General features: G+C 37.1%; 1 protein-coding gene and 1 long non-coding RNA gene across 3 annotated transcripts; one reads left to right on the forward strand and one right to left on the reverse strand.

Annotated features, from left to right (window-relative positions):
• Window positions 1-2499: 2499 nt before the first annotated feature.
• mtx1a (metaxin 1a) lies at window positions 2500-20008 on the forward strand. Of its 2 annotated transcripts, XR_013823638.1 has the most exons (9): window positions 2500-2642; window positions 12589-12658; window positions 13434-13513; window positions 15398-15490; window positions 15569-15751; window positions 16819-16895; window positions 17036-17193; window positions 17323-17838; window positions 18512-20008. XR_013823638.1 is itself a non-coding variant. In XM_079893991.1 (8 exons), the coding sequence occupies exons 1-8, from the start codon at window positions 2562-2564 to the stop codon at window positions 17544-17546; spliced, it is 966 nt and encodes a 321-aa protein (XP_079750117.1). In that variant the 5' UTR covers window positions 2500-2561; the 3' UTR covers window positions 17547-20008. The 2 variants fall into 2 exon arrangements, 1 of the variants encoding a protein (XP_079750117.1); XM_079893991.1 differs by having other exon boundaries at window positions 17323-20008.
• LOC307172006 lies at window positions 6645-11613 on the reverse strand. Its single transcript, XR_013823639.1, has 5 exons — window positions 10941-11613; window positions 10674-10705; window positions 10260-10506; window positions 9685-9850; window positions 6645-7123 (listed from the first exon to the last, which is right to left on the reverse strand). It is a non-coding gene; the product is annotated as an uncharacterized lncRNA (long non-coding RNA).
• Window positions 20009-21401: the final 1393 nt, after the last annotated feature.

Genomic DNA, 21401 nt, shown 5'->3' on the forward strand with positions numbered 1-21401 from the left:
ATAGCATTAACAGAATGGACATATATATATTCACATGAGGTTTGGTCTAAATGCATTTCATGAACCTTAAATTCAGTTTCTCTCCAGAAGACATTTGACGTTCAGCTTTATGGTCATAGCTTCTCACCATAAATAGCACATCTCACCTTTGCTGAATTGTGTGTGATGAGATCACCCGTGACATCAGCAGTGGCATTATCCAGCAGGGTAAGTGTGTGTGTGTGTTGTGTAGTGTATGTTTCCTCTGGCTTTAGCAGGAGACATCTCTTCTCCTGACCATTTCAACAGCTGTAAACCACATCTGTCTGCATTTTTTTAAAGTATCCACTCAGATAAACAAGATAATAACAGGGTCTCTTACTGTGTTCTAACAGAAATGTGTTCTAAGAATGTTTTGCTAACGTTCCCTTTAAGTTATGAAAATGTAATTTCTGACTGTTCTCTGAACATTCAAAACTTTTTTTTTTTCTTGGTTATGCGATCATTAAGGAAACAAGTCGTATCATCCTTCTAACATTATGAGATTGTTACATTTTTATGTTATCCAAACCTTCTGAAACCAGTAACGTAGGCTATAAAAAAACCTTTAGACAAACATCCAACTAAAAAATTTCAGAAAATAAAATATGCATAAATAATATTTTTTTTTTGTGCTAATATTTTGAGAACATTACTAAAGACCAGATAACAAACGTTCTATTAACGTTACAGGAAGAACATTTATTCATAACTTTAAGAGAACCTTGCCAGAATGTTAGCTAAAGTTCTTAGAACGTTCCCTGTTAGATGGGTTGCCAGATTGCATTAGTTAAATCATTGTGGCATGTTTGTATCAGATGGTTCAACAAAATCATCTGTATTCACATAAATATTTTAAACCACTTGATGTTTTTTTACTCCAGGTCAGAGAAAATACCACACTGTGGTAAGAACTCTTCCCCTTGGGTCAGGGATGTTTTATTCACTTGAGGTTTGAGTGTTTGTCTGTGTCTGAAATTTGAGTTGTTAAACGGGTCATTTGGTTTTTCCACAGGGCTTCAGTGAAGTGCTTTATGCCACCCTGATGTTTGCTCATGGGAGGAAGGACGTCATCTTACCACACACAGTCTAAAATGTTTAGTGACACTCAGTTTAGTGACTGAATTTACACTCTTCACTGTCTTATTTGCTATTTTAGTTTATTTTCCAGTCTTGTGTTTTTGTATATTTAAAAATCCACACAATGCGGTCTGTTAAATCTGGAGAACATTATCCATCAACATTTCCATTCATGGCAGTTGCCTGGCTGGTGCAGGTGTGCATAATTTAAGTACTATTAAAAGTGCTATTATTTTTTTTAAAACTTATTTTAATGTTGGGAAAATGATTGCATGTCTTTAAAAAAATAAGTAATACACATAGTGAAAATATGCAAGGTTCCTTTTGTCCTTTAGTTGTTCTTGGAACAATTTCAAAGAATTCCAGAATGTCCCAATGATGCCCAAAGCCCTTTTCCAGAGATTTTCACAATATGTTGAACTTTTCTTGTCTTTACCCTTGATGAAACTTAATTATCTAAATGGGAACACACAGTTATATTAAGTGGTTACATATGTGATTTTTTTTTTTTCAGGCCATAGCCTACATTGAGTAAATGTGGTCTAAGAAAGAGAAGAGGATTAAACTCAGAGTTCACACAGACGGACGGGATGGGTGCTCATGGCCGGAACAGGAATGTACTGGACTCTATCAGTCCCTTGGGACTCTGATGTCTTCATGTGTGCATGTGTTTTTTGCTCATGAATTCTTGGCAGATTCCTGGGATGGAGAGTTGCAACACAAGCGGCTGATTGTCCATTTAGCCAGATCTCTGCTGTTTCCTACAGGCCCACTGCAAGCAATGATAAAACACAATTACCTCATGAAACCATGCCATGGTATCCAAATTGTGTCTTATTTTCTGCCAAGATATGATACACTGCTACTACAAAAGTAAACAAAGTTACTAAATTTATATTCAAACACACTAGCTACTGTTTAATGTTTTTGAAGAAAAAAAAAGTATCTTATGCTCACCAAGGCTACATTTATTTGTACAGTAATATTCTTAAATATTATTACTATTTAAATGAACTCTTTTCTATTTTAGTTTATTATAAAATGATACCTGTGATGGAACATCTATATTTAATGTTACATGATCCTTCAGAAATCATGTTGATGCTTAAGAAAAGGTTCAACAGTTGTGCTGTATTCCCCCTCTATTTTTTAATATATAAAATCATACTTGTCACAAACGTTTGAACTAAACTTGTTCAATCAGTTTGGACAGTGTGAACACGACCGTTTTTCCCCCATAAAATGTCAAATCCAACGGCCAACTTGTTTGTTAGTGTTTGTCTGTGCGGTGTGAATTGGCTTAATACACCATCCAAGACTCTCATTGTGGACGGTGAAGCCTTCACAGAAAGAATAAGGGCATTGGCATGATCATCTTAGAACACCGTCCACATCCACTTAGTTATTGGGACTTTTATTTGTCAAAGCAGCAGCTCCGGGTCATAGGTGTTTGGTCTGTGAAGATGGCGGCTCCCTGTGAGCTGTTTTGCTGGAAGGCTGGTTTGGGTTTACCGTCAGTAAATACGGACTGTCTCATCGTGCTGGTGAGTTTTTATCACAGGCTCATGTACACTGGATATTTATATGGGTTGGTTCTGCTCACCTGCCTATATTTGTAGTACAGCGATTCGGCTCGGTACCGCACTTACTACAGTGTAACGTTAGATGGTAACGTTACAGTGATGCCATGGCACCTAACGTGTGTATTTACTGTATATATGCTTGTTTTTTAAACACAAGGGACTTAAAATGTAGTTTTATTTGAGTAGTGGTCGCAGGTGTTGTTATATGTGTGTAACGTTATATATTATTATGTAAAATAATGAATAATAATGCATCCATCCATTCTCCAAACTGCTTATCATATGTCCTGTATAGGGTAACGTTACTAACGTTAGAAAATATATATACTTTTTAAATATCGTTAGCCTCATAGCATAATTGCCAGTCTTTTTTTTTTTTTTAAATAGGACATAGGCAATTATGCTATGAGGCTAACGATATAATATATTTAATATTACTATTCGTGTTTAAATAATAATAATTATTATCAATTACAATTTTGTTTAATTTCTCTCTTCTGTGAAACACCATTTTCCAGAATGAAAGTCTGGAGATTATCAAGATGAGCACTAGGGCCCCAGCTAACTTACTATTTTTATCCTTTTTATTTAAAGCATACCAAAATATGTAGGCTATACTAATAAAAAAAATTACTGGTTGCCCAGGGCCTCACATGACCACGATCTGACCCTGTCTAAATGCCGGTCTAGCCTTTGAAACTGCAAATCTCCATTTTTTACTCTTCATGATTTAAGCTCAATTTTCAATCTCAGTTTTATTCCAAAGCCAAGGTGCTTATCAACAGATATTTCTATTGCATGAATCATCATGTGGGACATTTGCTCCACTTTTCTTATTTTTCCACTTCAGTTTGGTCACACCAGGGCGCCACCTGTCTGTGCTACTGTAAACCACAAACCCACCACTGTCATCTGGAGTTAGCATCAATCTCATCCCCTATCGGCAGTTTTGGAGACTGAATTCAGATCCATTTTATTCCTAATCAGCAAAGGTTGTATGTGGGTAAAGAACCAGGTTACTATTGCTGAAATCGCATGTTAAAGTGATTAGGTTACATCAGTGCTGTATGTTTTGGACTCTCTGAGTGTTGTGGGATTTTTCCAGCTCGCCAGCGGTCGGGTTGATGTCTGTGCATTACAGTCTGTCTGCACCTACTGAGGGCGCTTTAAAAACCGCAGGCATGTTTTGTTCCCTCTGTCTGATGGTTTGGTAATGTGAAGTTCATTCAGAATTTTCCAGATTATCTCACTGCACCAGAAAGGATATAGTTGCATTAAATTGTGACTGTATGTGAAGGTCTGAGGATGTTTGGAGATTTGCCTGTCTGCTGCCAACTTGAAGTTAGGCCTGTCATAACATTATAACAATATAACCATATTTTGGCAGTGATACATTTTTGAGCACGTAATTGTGATAAATAATTTTATTATAACTTTTTTTCATTAGTCTCGCGTGTATGCTTATTACACATACATCTTTTAAGTAGATGTTCATTAGTAATGTTAACTTACATTTCTATGCCATGAATAAATGCCATACAAATGTAAAAAATAAATAAATTAAAAATACTTTTTAGTGTTCCCATATCCTATTACTGCACCTGGAAGGGAGGAATGAAATTAAATAGAAACAGAATTTAATTATTCAGTTCAGTATTTGTTTAAAACAATGTGTGCAACATATGAATGGAATTTAACATTATTTGATCAAATAATATAATATAATATTAAAAACAATAATATAAGAAATTAATCAAAGAATGACCAGGCTAAATGAGTAATAATTATGACAGGCCTACTTTTAGTTAAAGGTGCTGCATGTAATTTTTTGACTGTGCTAAAGCATAATAATTACATAATATGGTCGCAGATATTTAGGAAACATGCTTGTTTCTCTGAAAAAGAAAATGCTACAGCCAGTTATTCTATTTCTACTTTTTGTTTTGGTCTGTGTGATCCCGCCCACTGCCAATTTACCCAATAGTATTTCCGGAAAACCGCGTATTGCAGCCATGGAAGCCAGCAAACGAACTGGGTCCAATATCGCAGATTCTACCTCACCTAAAAAGTCTCAGCATCAATCTAAAAAGCTCTAGGACCAGAGTCATTTTAAAATGCAGATACGTTAGATGATCAACTTAGTTTGAAGCTTGTCGCTTCCCGTTGTCAATTGTGCTCGTTCTTGTTGCGTTCTCAAACTGGCAACCCGTGTGAGCGCTGAGTCTGAGGAGGAGGAGGAGGTGCGGAAACAACTGCAATACCGATGTCAACCACTAGCTGTCAATATTACATACTTCACCTTTAAGAGATTTTTTGTGATGGTTTGTGTTTTATTCTACACGTTTCAGCCTAGATCTTAAAATATAGTATGCTTATTTGACATTTAGGAAGTAATTTTTTTCATTATGTTATGCTTGATGTTTTGCAGTGGTCTGTTAATTTATACTAACACCTAATGTGGATCCAGTGTAATCTATGTAATACTATGTAGTACTATGCTTTTCTTTTCGTGGTAAACCTACAATTTAGTTACTTGGAACTGGAATAATATTTGAATGCTACCGATCCCGATCTGAATTCTGACTTGTGATGCAGCCTAAGTCATAATCGCACCGTGTTTGTTCATTGGCCAGAGGAGAATTTGCCCCCCGACTGCTGGTTTCTCTGCTGGTTTCTGCTGTCACCTGATGGAGTTTGGGTTCCTTGCCACTGTCGCCTCTCGCTTGCTTAGTTGGGGACACTTAATATTCAACAATATTATTGATCTGACTGTACTGACGCTGTTGTATGAGAACTGAACTCAGCTGGACGATGACATTATTTTTTTGCAGAACTGCTGAAAGATGAAATGAACTAATTTAATAATTGAGGATCTTTACAACAGAACTGAATTGACACTGAAGTGACTTCGGCTGAACAACAGCCAAAATGCATAATTTCCCTGTTATCACTGTAAAGGTGCTTTGAAACAATCTGTTTTGTATAAAGAGCTATATAAATAAAGGTGACTTTGACTAGAGATGACCTTGAAATCAATGAAAAAGTGCTCTAATGTGGAAAAAAACAGTGAAATGTTACTGTTCAGTAAAAAAAAAAATCTGTAGGGTTTTTTTATTAATAAATTAACCCCTGCTGTGGCTGCTTGTGCTGGTGTATTAGAACACTCCCTTAACGACAGAGCAGTGATTGGATACACAGCAAGACATGGGCGGGGCTTAAAATCAAGAGAGTCCAATCATAATCTGCGCCACTCTATTTAAGGATCTTATGAAAGGTTCAAACTAATTATTACCATCTGCACTTTCTAGAGAAGCTGTTCTGTCATCCGTGGCCTAATTTCAGTGTGTTTATGTGTACAGCAGGAGTCTGATGAACTGCTTTTACTGTGGGCAAAGTGGACTTCAGCCAGCTGTAGTTTTCCTCCTCATGTTTGTTTTGGACTCTAACAGTTGTTCTCGTAGGAATGATTTATTTTCAAACTTGATCCTCTCCACTTTACGAGCCACAATTTAGGATCCTGTACACTGTAAAACTTTTCACTGTAAATTTACAGTAAAATACTGGCAGCTGGGTTGCCAGCCACATACTGTATTTTTACAGAACTAGTACTGTAAACAGCATTTACAGTATTGTACTGTAAAACGTTGTACTGTAAATTTACAGTAAAATACTGGCAGCTGGGTTTCCAGCCACATACTGTATTTTTACAGAACTAGTACTGTAGACAGCATTTACAGTATTGTACTGTAAAACATTGTACTGTAAATTTACAGTAAAATACTGGCAGCTGGGTTGCCAGCCACATACTGTATTTTTACAGCACTAGTACAGTAAACAGCATTTACAGTACTCCACTGTAATTACCAAATACAGAATATACCACATATTTTTACAATATTAAACTTGTCTACAGCAATAAATTGTATAGTAGTCACACTAGGAAAAAGAAAACAACATTTTCTGGGTTTTAAAACATTTATTTTGGTTAAAAGCAAAGATCAGAAAATTGCCTTCTGTGAACATGTTGGCTGAATTTTTTTTAAACATAAAATGCAATTTTAACACTTAACAACAAACAGATAACACTTAGCACTTAATTAAAGGGATAGTTCACCCAAAAAATTAAATTAGCTCAAATTTACTCACCCTCAAGTCATCCTAGGTCTATATGACATTCTTCTTTCAGACGAATACAATCGGAGATATATTAAAAAATGTCCTGGCTCTTCCAAGCTTTATAATGGCAGTGAATTGCTGTTTCTGTTTTGAAGTCCATACAAGTGCAAACGAAATCCCATTCAAAGTCTTCAAGTTTTCGCAGAAGTGAGGACACCTGTAGGCTTACAGTGTTCTTTTTTTGCACAACTTGGCCAGTTTTGTTTGAAGTTACTTGTCCTTTCTTTGTTTTTGATCCACGTTCAGGATTGATGTCAGGAAATCGTCTAAAAGGCAGAAAAGAAAGGAAAAAAAACAATGAAATATTATGGACTGAGTTTATATATTTTGACAGAGAGAGACAGCACAAAAGATGTGTAAATAAAAAACAGATATCGGTTTTAACGACTAATCTGTTTGGATAAAACTGAACAACATAAAAAAAAATGCAATGTTGGATGTTGTGATCAATAACTGATATTTTTTCTGCCCTGGTTAAAATACATCAACTCAATGTGTCTGTTTACATGTGCACTGTCAACTAACTAAACTTTTGGAAGTGGGGTTGCCAGATTTAAAGTTTTATTCTACAACTTTTAATATCATCCCCTCATCAGGTCCCATCAGAGTATCAGTGGAAAGGCAGCCATAGACTCTGTTTATATAGAGCACACATTGCCAGAATCCAGCCCAAACCTTTGTGACAGAAATAATTTAACTTTAATTGCAAGCCTTGCAATGTTTATTGCATACATGACTACATGATAATGTTAAACATGACATTTACCAGACTAAAATGCATGTTTGCACCCAAAAATGAAAATTCTGTCATTATTGCTCACCCTTAAGACTTTCGTTCGTCTTCGGAACACAAATTAAGATATTTTTGATGAAATCTGGGAGGTTTCTGTCCCTCCATTGACATCAATGTCATTGCAACTCTCAAAGCCCAGAAAGGTGGTAAAAACATTGGTAAATAGAACATATAACTACAGTGGTTCAACCTTAATATTATGAAGTGACGAGAATACTTTTTGTGTGCAAAATAACCCCAAAATAACCTCTTCTCTTACATGTCATTCTCCTACACTGTTTTGTGAGGATGAGTAGGCCGGAGTGTATTAAAGGGTAACTCTCGCCAAAATGCAACCTAGGGTCTTTTTGTTAATCTACCAGAGGCAAACTTTCATTTAAAAGCATAATTAGGATGGAAACGCCACTTAAGTTTGACCGTATTTTCGTTTTCGGTCTAATTGCCTTTTGAATGGGAGTGCTTGGACTATGATAGCATTAAAAATCGCTATTTTTTAAAACACTAAGGAGGCTCGACACAACATGAAACTGTGCTCGAAGTATCACCAGGGGCTCTACACATGAACTCCAGCATTGAGAACATTGTTTGTGTACACAGAGTTTACCAAAAATAAAGATTTTGAACAACTCACGGAAGCTGTGTCCGCCTGCATTTTGACAGTCAAAAATAGTCGATCTAATAACTATATTCTAGAGCTGCTGTAAAGCCAAAACAATCTATGTTACTGTAATTTCCTATTATCACTGTAAAGCTGCTTTGAAACAATCTATATTGTTAAAAGCGCTATATAAATGAAGGTGACTTGACACTGTTTACACTACGTCAACAGCGTAGGAGAATGACGTGAAAGAGTAGAGATTGTTGAATAATGTCGTTATTTTTTTGTATTTTTTTTTGTGCACAAAACAGGTTGCACCACTGTAGTTGCATGGATTATTTAAACAATGTTTTTACTACCTTTCTGGGCCTTGAAAGTTGCAAAGACATTTCTGTCTATGGCTGGTTCAGAAACCTCTCAGATTTCATCAAAAATATCTTCATTTGTGTTCTGAAGATTAACAAAGGTCTTACAGGTTTGGAACAACATGAGGGTGTGTAATTAATGATAGAATTTTCACTAATCCTTCAACTGAAAACAACTTGCACTGACATATCTTAAATATGTGACTGCCACTGTTTTGTCTCAAGATGCACACCAGTAATGTTTTTTTTTATTAGACATTTTTATAAAAGCTGCTTAAATACCCTAATTTTATTGAGGCCTAGACCTGTCTTAAAGGGTTAGTTCACCCAAAAATGAAAATGATGTCATTAATGACTCACCCTCATGTCACTCCAAACCCGTAAGACCTCTGAACTCTTCTGAAGACATCTTAAGATATTTTAGATTTATTCCGAGAGCTTTCTGTCCCTCCATTGTAAGTCAATGGACGTGTCACTGTTCACGTCCATAAAGGTAATAAAGACATCATCAAAGTAGTCCATGTGACATCAGTGGGTTATTTAGAATGTTTTGAAGCATCGAATATACATTTTGGTCCAAAATGAACAAAAACTACGACTTTATTCAACATTGTATTCTCTTCCGGTCTGTTTTCCATCCGCGTTCACGAGTCCATATTGACGCACCAGATAACACGTCAGCAGCGTCAATGTGGACTCGTGAACGCGGATGGAAAACAGACCGGAAGAGAATACAATGTTGAATAAAGTCGTAGTTTTTGTTCATTTTGGACCAAAATGTATATATTCACTTACAATGGAGGGACAGAAATCCTCTCGGAATAAATTTAAAATATCTTAAGATGTCTTCAGAAGAGAAACGGAGGTCTTACGGGTTTGGAGTGACATGAGGGTGAGTCATTAATGACATAATTTTCATTTTTGGGTGAACTAACCCTTTAAGCTAAGCCCAGTATGGAAACCAGGGCCATATTGTTCATACCAGTAGTCAGTCAGCTTAATAAATACTGTCAAGACAAGTCACAATTCAGTCTAATAGTTATATGAATGGCAAATATGCTAATGACTAACCTCTGAACAAACTCAAGGTGCTGCCTCTTCCTGGTACTGCAAGCTGAAGTTATAGGAGGAGGCAAACAGCGCTGCCAGGCCAGCGATGAAGCTAGGCTGTGATCCTTTCCACACACACCTTGACCTTCCAAACGTAATGTCCAGCACTGGTTGCTTAGAGATTGACCTGTAATTGAAAAAAAATAAAATAAAATGAATTAATAAATAATATTAATAATTAAAATAACTATTGTGGGTTCCACTGTGGTTCGATGTAGTTGTCTATCTATTCATAGTTCTATAAATTAAAATTTTCACCTAAAAATTAAAATTGATTAGGGTTAGAAGAACACTAAAACGCACTGCCATATTATTTTGCTTGTTTTAAGCATAAACTCACAAAATTTTTACTTATTCTTTCAGAAAACAAGACACTTTTTACTTGTCAATGAAATGCTTCTTCATGTAAGAATTTTAGATATCTGGACTGGAAACAAGAAAAAAACACTAATTAAGAAAAACATATTTTGCAGTGGAGTGAGTAAATGATGGCTTTTCATTTTAGGTTTAAACTTAAACCTTTAATGTTTACATACCAGGAAATAAGGCGTGGACTCTCTGGCAAATGTAGATTGCTGGACATCAGCGTTGCAAATTCCTGAAACAATTTTTAAAAAGGACAGCACAACCATGATCAACAGAACCAAAACATAAAACATATATTACAGATTAATGAGATTTGTTGAATATCATCTACTTATCTGCTTGAAGGATAACACCGTCTAACTTCTCTTTGAATTGTTAGGCAATTTGTAGGAACATATGGCATGGCAATCAGGAATACTACATTTGAAAACAGCATTAACATGGATTTTTTTATGCTAGCAAAATTGAAAATTCTGACAATGATTCAAAAGCACGATCACAGAACTGACAGCATTTGATAGCATTTTTTTTTTTTTTACCACATAGACTATAACTGTAACACTAAGTTACTTAAAAGCACTTACATTAGCACTGGACCGTCATCAGATTACAAAGCCTGAAACGAAAAATATATATCAAAAGCAGGTCATGCAAATAACATGGTAACGTTATATGTTGCCTATTATGTGAAATATCGAAGTTAACGTTAAGTTACTTGGTAAACAGGTGGAACAGAGTGAATTGTTTGCGCGGCCGCGGTAGAAAACCGCGATCGCAAAATCAAACCAAATAAGCATTTGTGAAAACAATGTAGAAATGCGAACGCAAAAAAACAAAATATATTGGCTTACCGTATCACTCAGTTGAACAATTTTCCATCTTCTCAAACTCTAAATCCCACTAATCGTCACAGGCGCAGGTTATTCAGATGACAAATTCTTCCATCCGTCTTCATGTAACATTAATGTCGCCCATTTTCTGCTGCGTCACAGACAACTAATGTTTCAAACACGAACCGAAGCTCACAAAAGCTTAAAAATTGCTCACAGATTCGCAGACACTGTTTATCTTGTTAACAGGAATGATTATTCTGTTCAGTTGAATCCCGCTGACAAATCAAGTTTGCCTGTAGTAGCTACATGTCGGCTCGCGTCACATTTGAACTGAATTGAGCGCGAAAGAAATCAATCCCACAATGCAGTGCTTTTACAGTATGATACTGTATTACGAATTTATCGGGTTGAAAACAGAAATGTGCTGTATATTTACAGCTGTTCTGTAAAATATACAGCCTAATACTGTATTATGGAAATACAGTACAATTCTGTAGGAAATTCGCTGTAAATTTACAGTAAAGTTTTACAGTGTAGGAATCAATCTAGTAATAAATCTGAGGTTATGATGTCAGCCTTTGATGGAGATAACTACGCCTTTTCAGCTCACCGCACAACTGCAACTGGGAAAAGGAGAAAATCTCAGAACTCAGTACTCAGCTCTTTCCACAAATCTGGTTTCCTCTCCCCCTTTTACAGTCACAGTTAGAGTCCTGTAAGTGCTGGAAGCCTAATGTTAAAGTAATCACCCCGAAATGAAAATTCTGCGGCTGTTTTTCATTGAAACACAGGAGAAGATTTGAAGCATCTTTATGCAGTTCTTTTCCATTAAAGGAAAGTTCATAAAAAATCCCATATTCATGTTCTATATTCCATGTCTCTTACATCATAAAATATATTTGAGGGACAGACTGGCATAATTTTATGACATAATTATGTCCATCCATTTTCTTCTATACCCACTATGGAGAGTGCTAGAATGAAATGTAAATTATTTCCTTGAGTTATCCACTGTATCATTTTTGTAATGACTAGCCTACATCATTTATGGTATTTTATGACATTTGGACACACATGGTCAGTTGTTCAAGAGCTCCATGAAAATCACACGAGGACCAGTAAAAAAATGTCAGAATTTTCGAGGCCGATAATACTTGAGTCATTCTTGGCTTCAGCCTGAAGTGTGAAGGAATCATTCCAGGGCATTTAAACTCAGTGATCATTAGTATACAATGCTTTCAATGGAAAGAATCTGCTAAATGACGTACTGAGCCAGGTGTGAAGCACTGGATCTGTCAGCTCTCAGCTGCATGTGCTGGAATGTGAAATTACGTCCTACTTTATCAGATGTCGTCGTAAAACAAGGCATCCCATCCAAGAGCTAACCCTGTCCAAAAGCTAAAGCTGTTTTGTGTTGTTGCCTTTGGTGTAGCTAACTAGCTATTGTTGTTTATTCAGGTTGTGCTCTTGCTTATGTTGCTGTTCGAGTTTGTTGCGACTTGATATTATGTTGTCGCAATCTATATTTTGTAAGGTTGTGTAGTACTCTTGGTTTGTCTGTTGTGCTAGAACATTAAATGATACTCAAATTGCTTCTAGCACATAATATTTATAATTCTAGCTTGGTAATAATAATAATAATGTCTTTTATATTATAATTTTCCAGGCATATGCTCGCTTCTCTGGAGCTCCGCTCAAAATTCACAAGATTTCTAACCCCTGGAGAAGCCCCACAGGTAAGCAGGCCCAGTTTTAACAATCTGTTTCTTGGCAGACACTCCACATTCATTAAAGAGGATCATTTAGCATGTTTTAACTGAAGCACACAGGCCTCTTCCTCTTTCCTGCCGAGCTGCTGATAACTTGCATCTGTATGTTTCTCTTTCCACATTCTTGTCTATCTCCATTGTGTTTTTTCCTTGGCTCCTGAATTCTTCTGAAGTTCCATATTATTCCATATCGAATACATAAAAATTAAAGACCTATCAAAAGTATAACAGTTAATTAGCCCATTTATCGCATTTTAGTGGATCCCCTCTTTGGGTGTAATGTATTATATACAGCTACTTAAACATATAAAATAAACAAATTACTTTATCATTTATTTATTTATAAGATTTCTTTGGACAGAAATTATTACTTTTATTCAGCAAGTATGCATAAGATGTATCGAAAGTGACAGTAAAGGAATTTGTAATGTTACAGAAGAACTCCATTTCAAATACATGCTGTTCTTTTAAACTGTTTTCAACTTTGATAATAATAAATGTTTCTTGAGCACCAAATCAGAATATTAGAATGATTTCTGAAGGACCATGTGATATTTTTGATACGTTATCTAGAGTTCATGCATTTCCATTATTGATATCCATTCCAGAGTGATAGCTAGCTTAAATGGATTGTGTTCTTGGTCTTCTTTAGGCATTTATAAAAATCACAAAACTTTGGCAGTAAACTCATCCAGGCAAAAAAAAAAAAAGTGCTTTACTGACGCTAATGTCTTCACTGAAGGTTCACTACCTGCTCTCAGGACCAAAGAGGAAGGCAGCTGCTCTCAACCCAGTCAGATCATCATTCAATTGAGGAAACAGGTGATTATCTCTCGCCCACAAAAACCTCTATGATCACATTTTGATCACATACCGTGTCCCTGTATATTTCACCAAACAAAGCTAAGTTTAGTAGTTTCGGGTTCATTCATTTGAGGACTGCAGAATTTCCAGTGATGCATGTTGGCATCATAAAGGCCCTACTTTTCTCATTAATCATGTTTAATTGCACAATGAAAGTATCCATTAAGTTTGGAATGAGACACAGTAAGTATGTGTTTTCAGGAAAGGTTTTAATTATGTGCATAATTGAAACCCTTTCTATAAATATGTTTCTTGTCTCTCATTCTACCAGGTAGTAGTGCTGTTCAGAGTCAAAAACACACACAGATCAAGTCAATTGTTGTGTTTATACTTGCACTCTTGCAAACTATTATAACTCAAACTTTCCAACTTGTAGAATTTAAAATAAGAATTATTCTTGGTGATGGTGACGTTGAAGTTGTGCGACCATGGTGTAGTTCGTTTATAGCCTAACTTTTGCTTTCTACTTCTGCTGCTTTTTTAGGCCTCAAAATTCATAAGTTGTGTTCATTTGTGAAGAATATCTTGATGGAAAAAAATGTGTGAGAATCATTAACTATTTATTATAACTTTATTAAGCTTATTTTCTGCTATAATTCAAAAGTCAATTGAAAAATCCTTCTGCCTTTTTGTCGAGGGAACTAGGTGATGCTTACTTCTGGGATGGCCTACAAAAATACAGGGGTTGAACAATGTGGCCAGTCCTTACTAATTTTGCATTTCATCAATAAGAGCAGAGTGTGAAGGTTGAATTAGCAATAGCACAGTTGTACATTAAATATTGCAATCCACATAGCACAATGGGAGACATCTCAGTTCAAAAGAAGACAAATTGTTGGTGCGTGTCTCACTGGCTCATCTATTGTCGACGCAAGAGGGAGCTGTCTGAAAGGGATGTCCAGGTACTTACTCGGATTGTATCCAAAAAAACATAAAACCACAGACGCCCAGCTCACTGCAGAATTCAATTCTGTCCTCGACTATCCAAAACTGTTCGTCAGGAGCTCCACAGGGTCAGTATTCATGGTCGGGCTGCTATAACCAAACCTTTGATCACTCATGCCAATGCCAGTAGTTGGTTTCATTGGTGCCAACAGTGCAAATCTTGGGCTATGGACAATGTGAATCATGTATTGTTCTTTGAGTCCACCTTCACTGTCTTACGGTGTGGAGAAGCCCCAAAGAGGCTTAACACCCGGACTGTTGCTGCCCAGATTGAAGCACAGGGGTGGATCAGTGACGCTTTGGGCTGCAATATCATGCCATTCTCTATGGCATATTTTGGAGGAGCAAGTCAGAAAACAGCATCACAGTGGCCTGGCCGCTGTTCTGGAAGAGGAATGGCTCAAAATCCCTCTGGCAACTGTGCAGGATTTACAGTATCTGTAATTTTCAAGATGACTTCATGCTGTATTTGCAAAAGGAGGCTCTACACCAGGGGTGTCAAACTCAGTTCCTGGAGGGCCACAACCCTGCAGAGTTTAGCTTCAACCCTAATTAAACACACCTGATCCAGCTAATCAAGGTCTTTAGGATTACTAGAAACTTCCAGGCAGGTGTTTTTGGAGCTGGTTGGAGACAAACTCTGCAGGACAGTGGCCCTCCAGGACTGGAGTTTGACACATGTGCTCTACACCATATTAATAAATTATTGTGGTCTAAATTCAGGTGTTTCATTGTCCAATCCCTGTACATAATCACTTCAGTGCTCAATAAATAAGCCATTCTTTGGTTGTAATCACCGGCCCTGCTTGAACGGTCAAATGCATGATTTGGAAAGGGACTACTTGTTTGTCTGAACAATAGCAGATGTAGTAGTAATGCTGTAACTTTGTCTTTCAGAAATACAATGCAGACTATGATCTCTCAGCCAAAGAGGGTGCAGACACGCTGGCCTTCACCTCGCTGCTGGAGGAGCGACTGTTGCCTGCGCTTGTGAGATTCGAATCCTGAAACTCGAAGATGATAGTTTTGGTGGTTACGTGCTCAAACTCTCTCCTCATTTCCCACCAGATCTACGCTTTATGGGTCGATCCTAAGAACTATGCGGAGGTGACGCGCCGCTGGTACGGGGAGAATATGTGCTTCCCGCTCAATTTCTTCCTGCCGGGCCGCATGCAGAACAGGCAGCTGGAGCGACTCCGTCTGATCCGAGGAAACAGCGCGCTGGAGGCGGGAGAAGAGGCAGAGAAGGAGGTGAGATAGGACGAGTTGGCTACATGCTCTCCGGGTGGGATTCTGGATATTGTGCTTGATAGTATTTGTTTTTATGTCCTGTGAAATGGTCATCAGATGGTGTTTGGGCTATTGTGACACTAACCCCCTCCTTCAGAGAACAGGGCGGCTGTTAGACTCAGTGTTCCAGAGGCAACGATGTTCTGGTCCCTGAAGAGGACACTGATAAATCAGCAGATGTGAGGAATCTGGGCTCAGATAGAGCAGAAGTTCCGTTCTGGCAGAGAACTAGTTTCTAGTGTTAGGAAACAACTCTGCTTATGAAACTTTGAGTCACAATGTGCATGCTTGTGATCTGCTCACTACGACTAAGCAAAATGTTATATTTTGCAATGTTTAGGCCCAGTCACACCTATAACTTTATTAGAATCCACACCAATGCACAATATCGTTCTGTTTATAGTAGGGCTGTCAAACGATTAATCACGATTAATCGCATCCAAAATAAAAGTTTGTGTTTACATAATATATGTGTGTGTATGGAGTATAATTATTTTCTATATATAAATACACACACATGCATATATATTTAAGAAAAATGTGTTATTTATATATAAAATATTTATATATAATATAAATTATATATAATATAAATATATATACACAGTATATACATGCAAATATTTCTTAAATATATACATGCATGTGTGTGTATTTATATATAGAAAATAATTATACACCGTACACACACATATATTATGTAAAAACATACTTTTATTTTGGATGCGATTAATCGCGATTAATGGTTTGACAGCCCTAGTTTATAGTAAACACACCCTGCAGTAATGTCGTCTGCTGCTTTAAATGCTCAAGCTCTTTAAAATCGTGTTGATAGAGGAATCACTAGTAGAACTATTTTTTCCACCTATGTCGTTATCATTATAGACTGCCCTATTCTTATAGACTTCTCAAAGATTGATTATTAAAACTTTATATATAATTTTTTTTTGTTACATAGTGACATAAGAGTCTGTAATCTAGTTGTTTCTTCTACATCCTCTCTATGATCTATGACTATGACTCTCCAGCTTTACCATGATGCTCTGGAGTGCCTGAATCTTCTCTCTCAGCGCCTGGGATCGAACAAATTCTTCTTTGGAGATTCGTAAGTCCTATAGTTAGAAAACTGCTACGTGTTTTACGCATCAAGGTTGATCTTTGAGCTTCACTTTGAGACTCTTGGTTAATTATTGGTTAGGTGTAATACACATTTTGATATACATTTGATGTATTTGTGTGTTAAAGGCCCTCTTCTCTGGATGCGTATGTGTTTGGTCATCTAGCGCCACTTATTAAGATTCAACTGCCTAACTGCCGACTGCAGCAGAACTTGAAGAATCTGGACAACTTGAACACATATTGCTCTAACATACTGAGCCTGTACTTCCCTAATGAGAGTAAAGGTGGGCAACTAACAACTACAATAAAATGTTTGCAAAGAACAAAATGTGCAGCATGTTGTACTTCTGTCTGTTGAATAAGAGAAGATTTTTCTTAATATGGTTGCCTGTTCGTGTCTGTTCTGTGTGCAGAGGGCGTCAGTCGTCCGGTGTCCAGCACACAGCAGGGGGGCGACTCTGACAACGAGCCATACAAGAGACGCAAGCAGCTTCTGTCAGTGCTGGTTGCTGTGGCAGCGATGTTGAGCTACGCTCTCCTCACCGGCATAGTAGCTATTGAGCATATGCAGGAGGAGGAGCATGTAGGCCCCGCCTCACTCAGAGGCCCCTCCCATGAGGATGAAGAGGAGGAGTGAATGAGAATGAATGAAAGTAGGGCTTTCTGTTAGTTGCACTGGGATGGTCCCTTTACATGGAACATACAAGAAACCATATATTGTTATTTATTCCGTGACTTGAGCTTTAATTGCATAAGCTTTCATTTTCTATTTTTGTTAAATAATTGTCTGTTTTTCCGTTGATATGTATTGTTGCTTTAATCTCTTAACTTGGTATGTTCACGTGTGTTTTTATTTAATTTTTTTGTACCAAAAATAAAAAGCATAACTATTCATAGCTACTAATATTAAGCTCAGTTCAGGTAAGAGAGCACTTAAAGGAGAACTAAATTTGGAGTGCTGTCAGTACAGAGAACAACAACAAAAATCGGTGTTGCCTACACTGTGTTATCCTCTTTTTAAAATTTGCACCCTGTTGACTTAAATGGGGCAAGTTTTAAACCTGCTTTTAGCCTCTTAACATCCTTGATGTGTCATTACAAGTGCACAGCCAATGTGAGTGATTCCTTCAGAGTCAACACGGTGAATCTGACTGCAGTAGATGTGAAAGATATGAATAAAAATGAAGTTAATTCGGCCAGCGCTCATGCCTGTATTTATTTCCTGTTTTCGGTCGAAGTCCACAGTAATCGATTGTCGAGTTCTCCACTGTTGCTTAGCTACCTATGATCACGCGTGTGAACTCGACAATCGACTACTATGGACTTCGACCGAAAACAGGAAATAAATACAGGTATGTGCGCTGGCCGAATTAACTTCATTTTTATTCATATCTTTCACATCTACTGCAGTCAGATTCACCGTGTTCACTCTGAAGGAATCACTCACATGGCTGGGCACTTGTAATGACACATCAAGGATGTTAAGAGGCTAAAAGCAGGTTTAAAACTTGCCCCATTTAAGTCAACAGGGTGCAAATTTTAAAAAGAGGATAACACGGTGTAGGCAACACCGATTTTTGTCGTTGTTCTCTGTACTGACAGCACTCCAAATGTACAATTTTTTTTTTAAATTGACCGGAGTTCTCCTTTAAAACTTGTCACCAACTAAGCGATTCCCTCAACTTTTATTGTGTGACTGTGGACCATAACAGAGCGTTTTAAACACTTTCATAGCTTTACGACAATGACAATTAGACTTTCACATCTCTTATGTGCTATTGCTTTGTTTGAAGGTCAGTCAGTGTTTTTCTTGTTTTAATGCACATTTTATTTGCTAACTGCATAAATCATTCTTTCCGCTCTGCTGTCAGTACTTGTCATACTTCAGACAGTTTGATGCTCATGTTAATGTGATTGATCCTATTGATGGAAATAGAAAATGACCAATATTTAATCTAAGAAGAGTCATAAAGAAATAGATCACAAAAAAAAACATTTATTCTCCTTCATGTTGTTCCAAACCTGTGCGACTTGGTTTCTTCCGTGAAACACAAAAGGATTTTGCCAGAATGGCAATGATGCTTATTTCCACATAGAGAAAGTGGCTGCTTGTAGTTTTTTTTTTTTTTTTTACTGCTAAGCTCCAAAACAACATAGTAACGCTAACGCATTAGAGTAGTCCAAACAACTTGTGCGGTATTTTCAAAGTATTCTGCAGCCATACGATAGTTTATGTGAGAAACTGTCCCTAATTTATATCATTATTTGCTAAAAATATTCCTCTTGACTCTTGTATCTTATTTGCTTTAAATCAAATAATCAGTGCATATGCATATTCAAATTTGGTGCAGCATGCTTGGTCACTTGTCATGTGAGGACCAATGGCATTAGGCATCACTAATTTTGTGTATTGCACATTTGAATTTTGCCAGAATGATCCAAAATAGCATTACACATTGAATAAAAAAATTGATTCAAAATATGTTCTTTTGTAAAAATCATACAGGTTTACAACACAATAGGGAATAAAATAACAATTTTAATTTTGGGCACAAAAACTTTTTTTAAACAAGATATATTCAAGGATAAAGAGAGAAACTGTAGAGGATTAGAAATGCTGTCAGATGGAGATTCTTTTAGGAGGCAGTAACAATTATTAAAGCCAAAAGATACTGTCCAAAGGAACCTTGCTGACAGACCGCAAAACTGGCTAAGATGTTTCAGTTCCTGTAACTTTCCATGAGGTCCATGAGGTTTTCTGTAAGGTAGTTAACTTACATGAGAGTGATTTATTCTCTCTAGTTAAACTAGAAACAATGCATTTTTGAAGGTTGCTGATTCGGGTATTTTTCCTCTCAACATCTTTGTTTTGCACCTTTAAAACCTTTCACCTTTTACACTGATGTGTTGATTTGTTCAAAATCATTAATAGACAAGGCATCTGTCATGGTTAAGCATGGGATTCTACAGAAATGTAAAGGAAATTTGAACAGCCAGTTGATATCTTTTCATTAGGTGTTATGTGCTGTAATAATATTGATTATGGATTTCTATTTTCATAATTTGAGGGGCAAATAAAACAGTCCTGAATAATCCTTATTCTGCATGGGGTTTCTTTATGTTCTGCAGATGCAATGTTGCAATGACACTGAGGGGGTTGCTCCAACAAAAATCTGATTTTATCTGTTGCATTGTTGCAACAGAAGGCCCTGAGGACTGTGTGTGTGAAGTGGAGGTTGTAAGAGAGAAAGATATTCTCTTCAAGCTACAATTTACCTGCCGGCAGTGTTTCCGATCATCAGAGTCGGCTGAGCGAGGGCTCTGTGAATTTGTGCCCTGGGGAGACACAGCTGTGTGTTACAGCACCAGACTGGAATCTCTCTCTGGCTCCTGTTCATTCCTGGGTTTGCTTCCTTGTATTTGTGCGTGGAAACATAGTGAACCCCCTCTGCACCACTAGATCCAGAGCAATCAGGAGCTCCCCGAAGCCGCACGACAGCGTTTAATGACCTCAACAAAAATCATCTGGGAAAGAATTTCTGTTTGAGAAGGAAAAATGCATTTGGATTGTGCTCATTTTCCACACAGGGATTGAGACGGGGAAGCGGTGGGTGGGGTTATGCTCTGAAACTATGTGTCATGGACCAAACTGGTTCTGGTTTTGTTCAGGGTGTAAAAGTTAGATTCATGACTCCATTGTGAAAATTTTACTCCACTCATATTTTCCTTTCTGGGAAGAGGGCTGTTTAACAAGTACCATCATTTAAAGCACTTTCGGATGGTGCGTAGTACAAAAAGCTGAACAATTTTTTCTGCTTGCAGGGTCCAGTAAAGCTCAAGTATGACAGAACTGTTCCCCTGACACCTGCTGTTAAAAGCTGTTTCTAAGGAAACTCCGAGGTAATGAAAAATAAACATCACCCCAGGACAGACTGTCGAGACTGAACAGTCCTCATGCTGCTCCGCTTTAAAATGTCAACAGCTTTTGCTTTCTTTATGACAATAAATTTTGTTTGCTTGCAGATTGGTGCAAAATCAAAGGCTGACACTGGAATTATGAGTTTGAGCAAGAATAGATGGCCAAAGCCACTGTTTGCATTTGTTCTTGTCACTTAAAATAATTGAGTTTACCCAAAAATTAAAATGTTGCTCAAGTTGTTCCAAACCTGTATGATTTTTCTTTCTTCAGCTGAACACAAAAGAAGATATTTTGAAGAATGTCCGTAACCAGAAAGTTGACGGTACCCATTGACATAGTGTTTTTTTTTTTTCCTACTATGGAAGGTCAATGGTTTCTGGTTATGGACATTCTTCAAAATATCTTCTTTTGTGTTCAGCTGAAGAAAGCAATTCATACAGGGTTGGAACAACATGAGGATGAGTAAATTATGACAACATTTTCATTTTGGGGTGAACTATCCCTTTAAGGGAAAGCTTTTGTGTTTTTTTTTTTGTTGTTGTTGTTTTGCCCAACTGTCTTTAGTTTTTATCG

This window comes from Squalius cephalus (genome assembly GCF_949319135.1).
Source record: "Squalius cephalus genome assembly, chromosome: 15".
Taxonomy (NCBI): Eukaryota; Metazoa; Chordata; class Actinopteri; order Cypriniformes; family Leuciscidae; genus Squalius; species Squalius cephalus.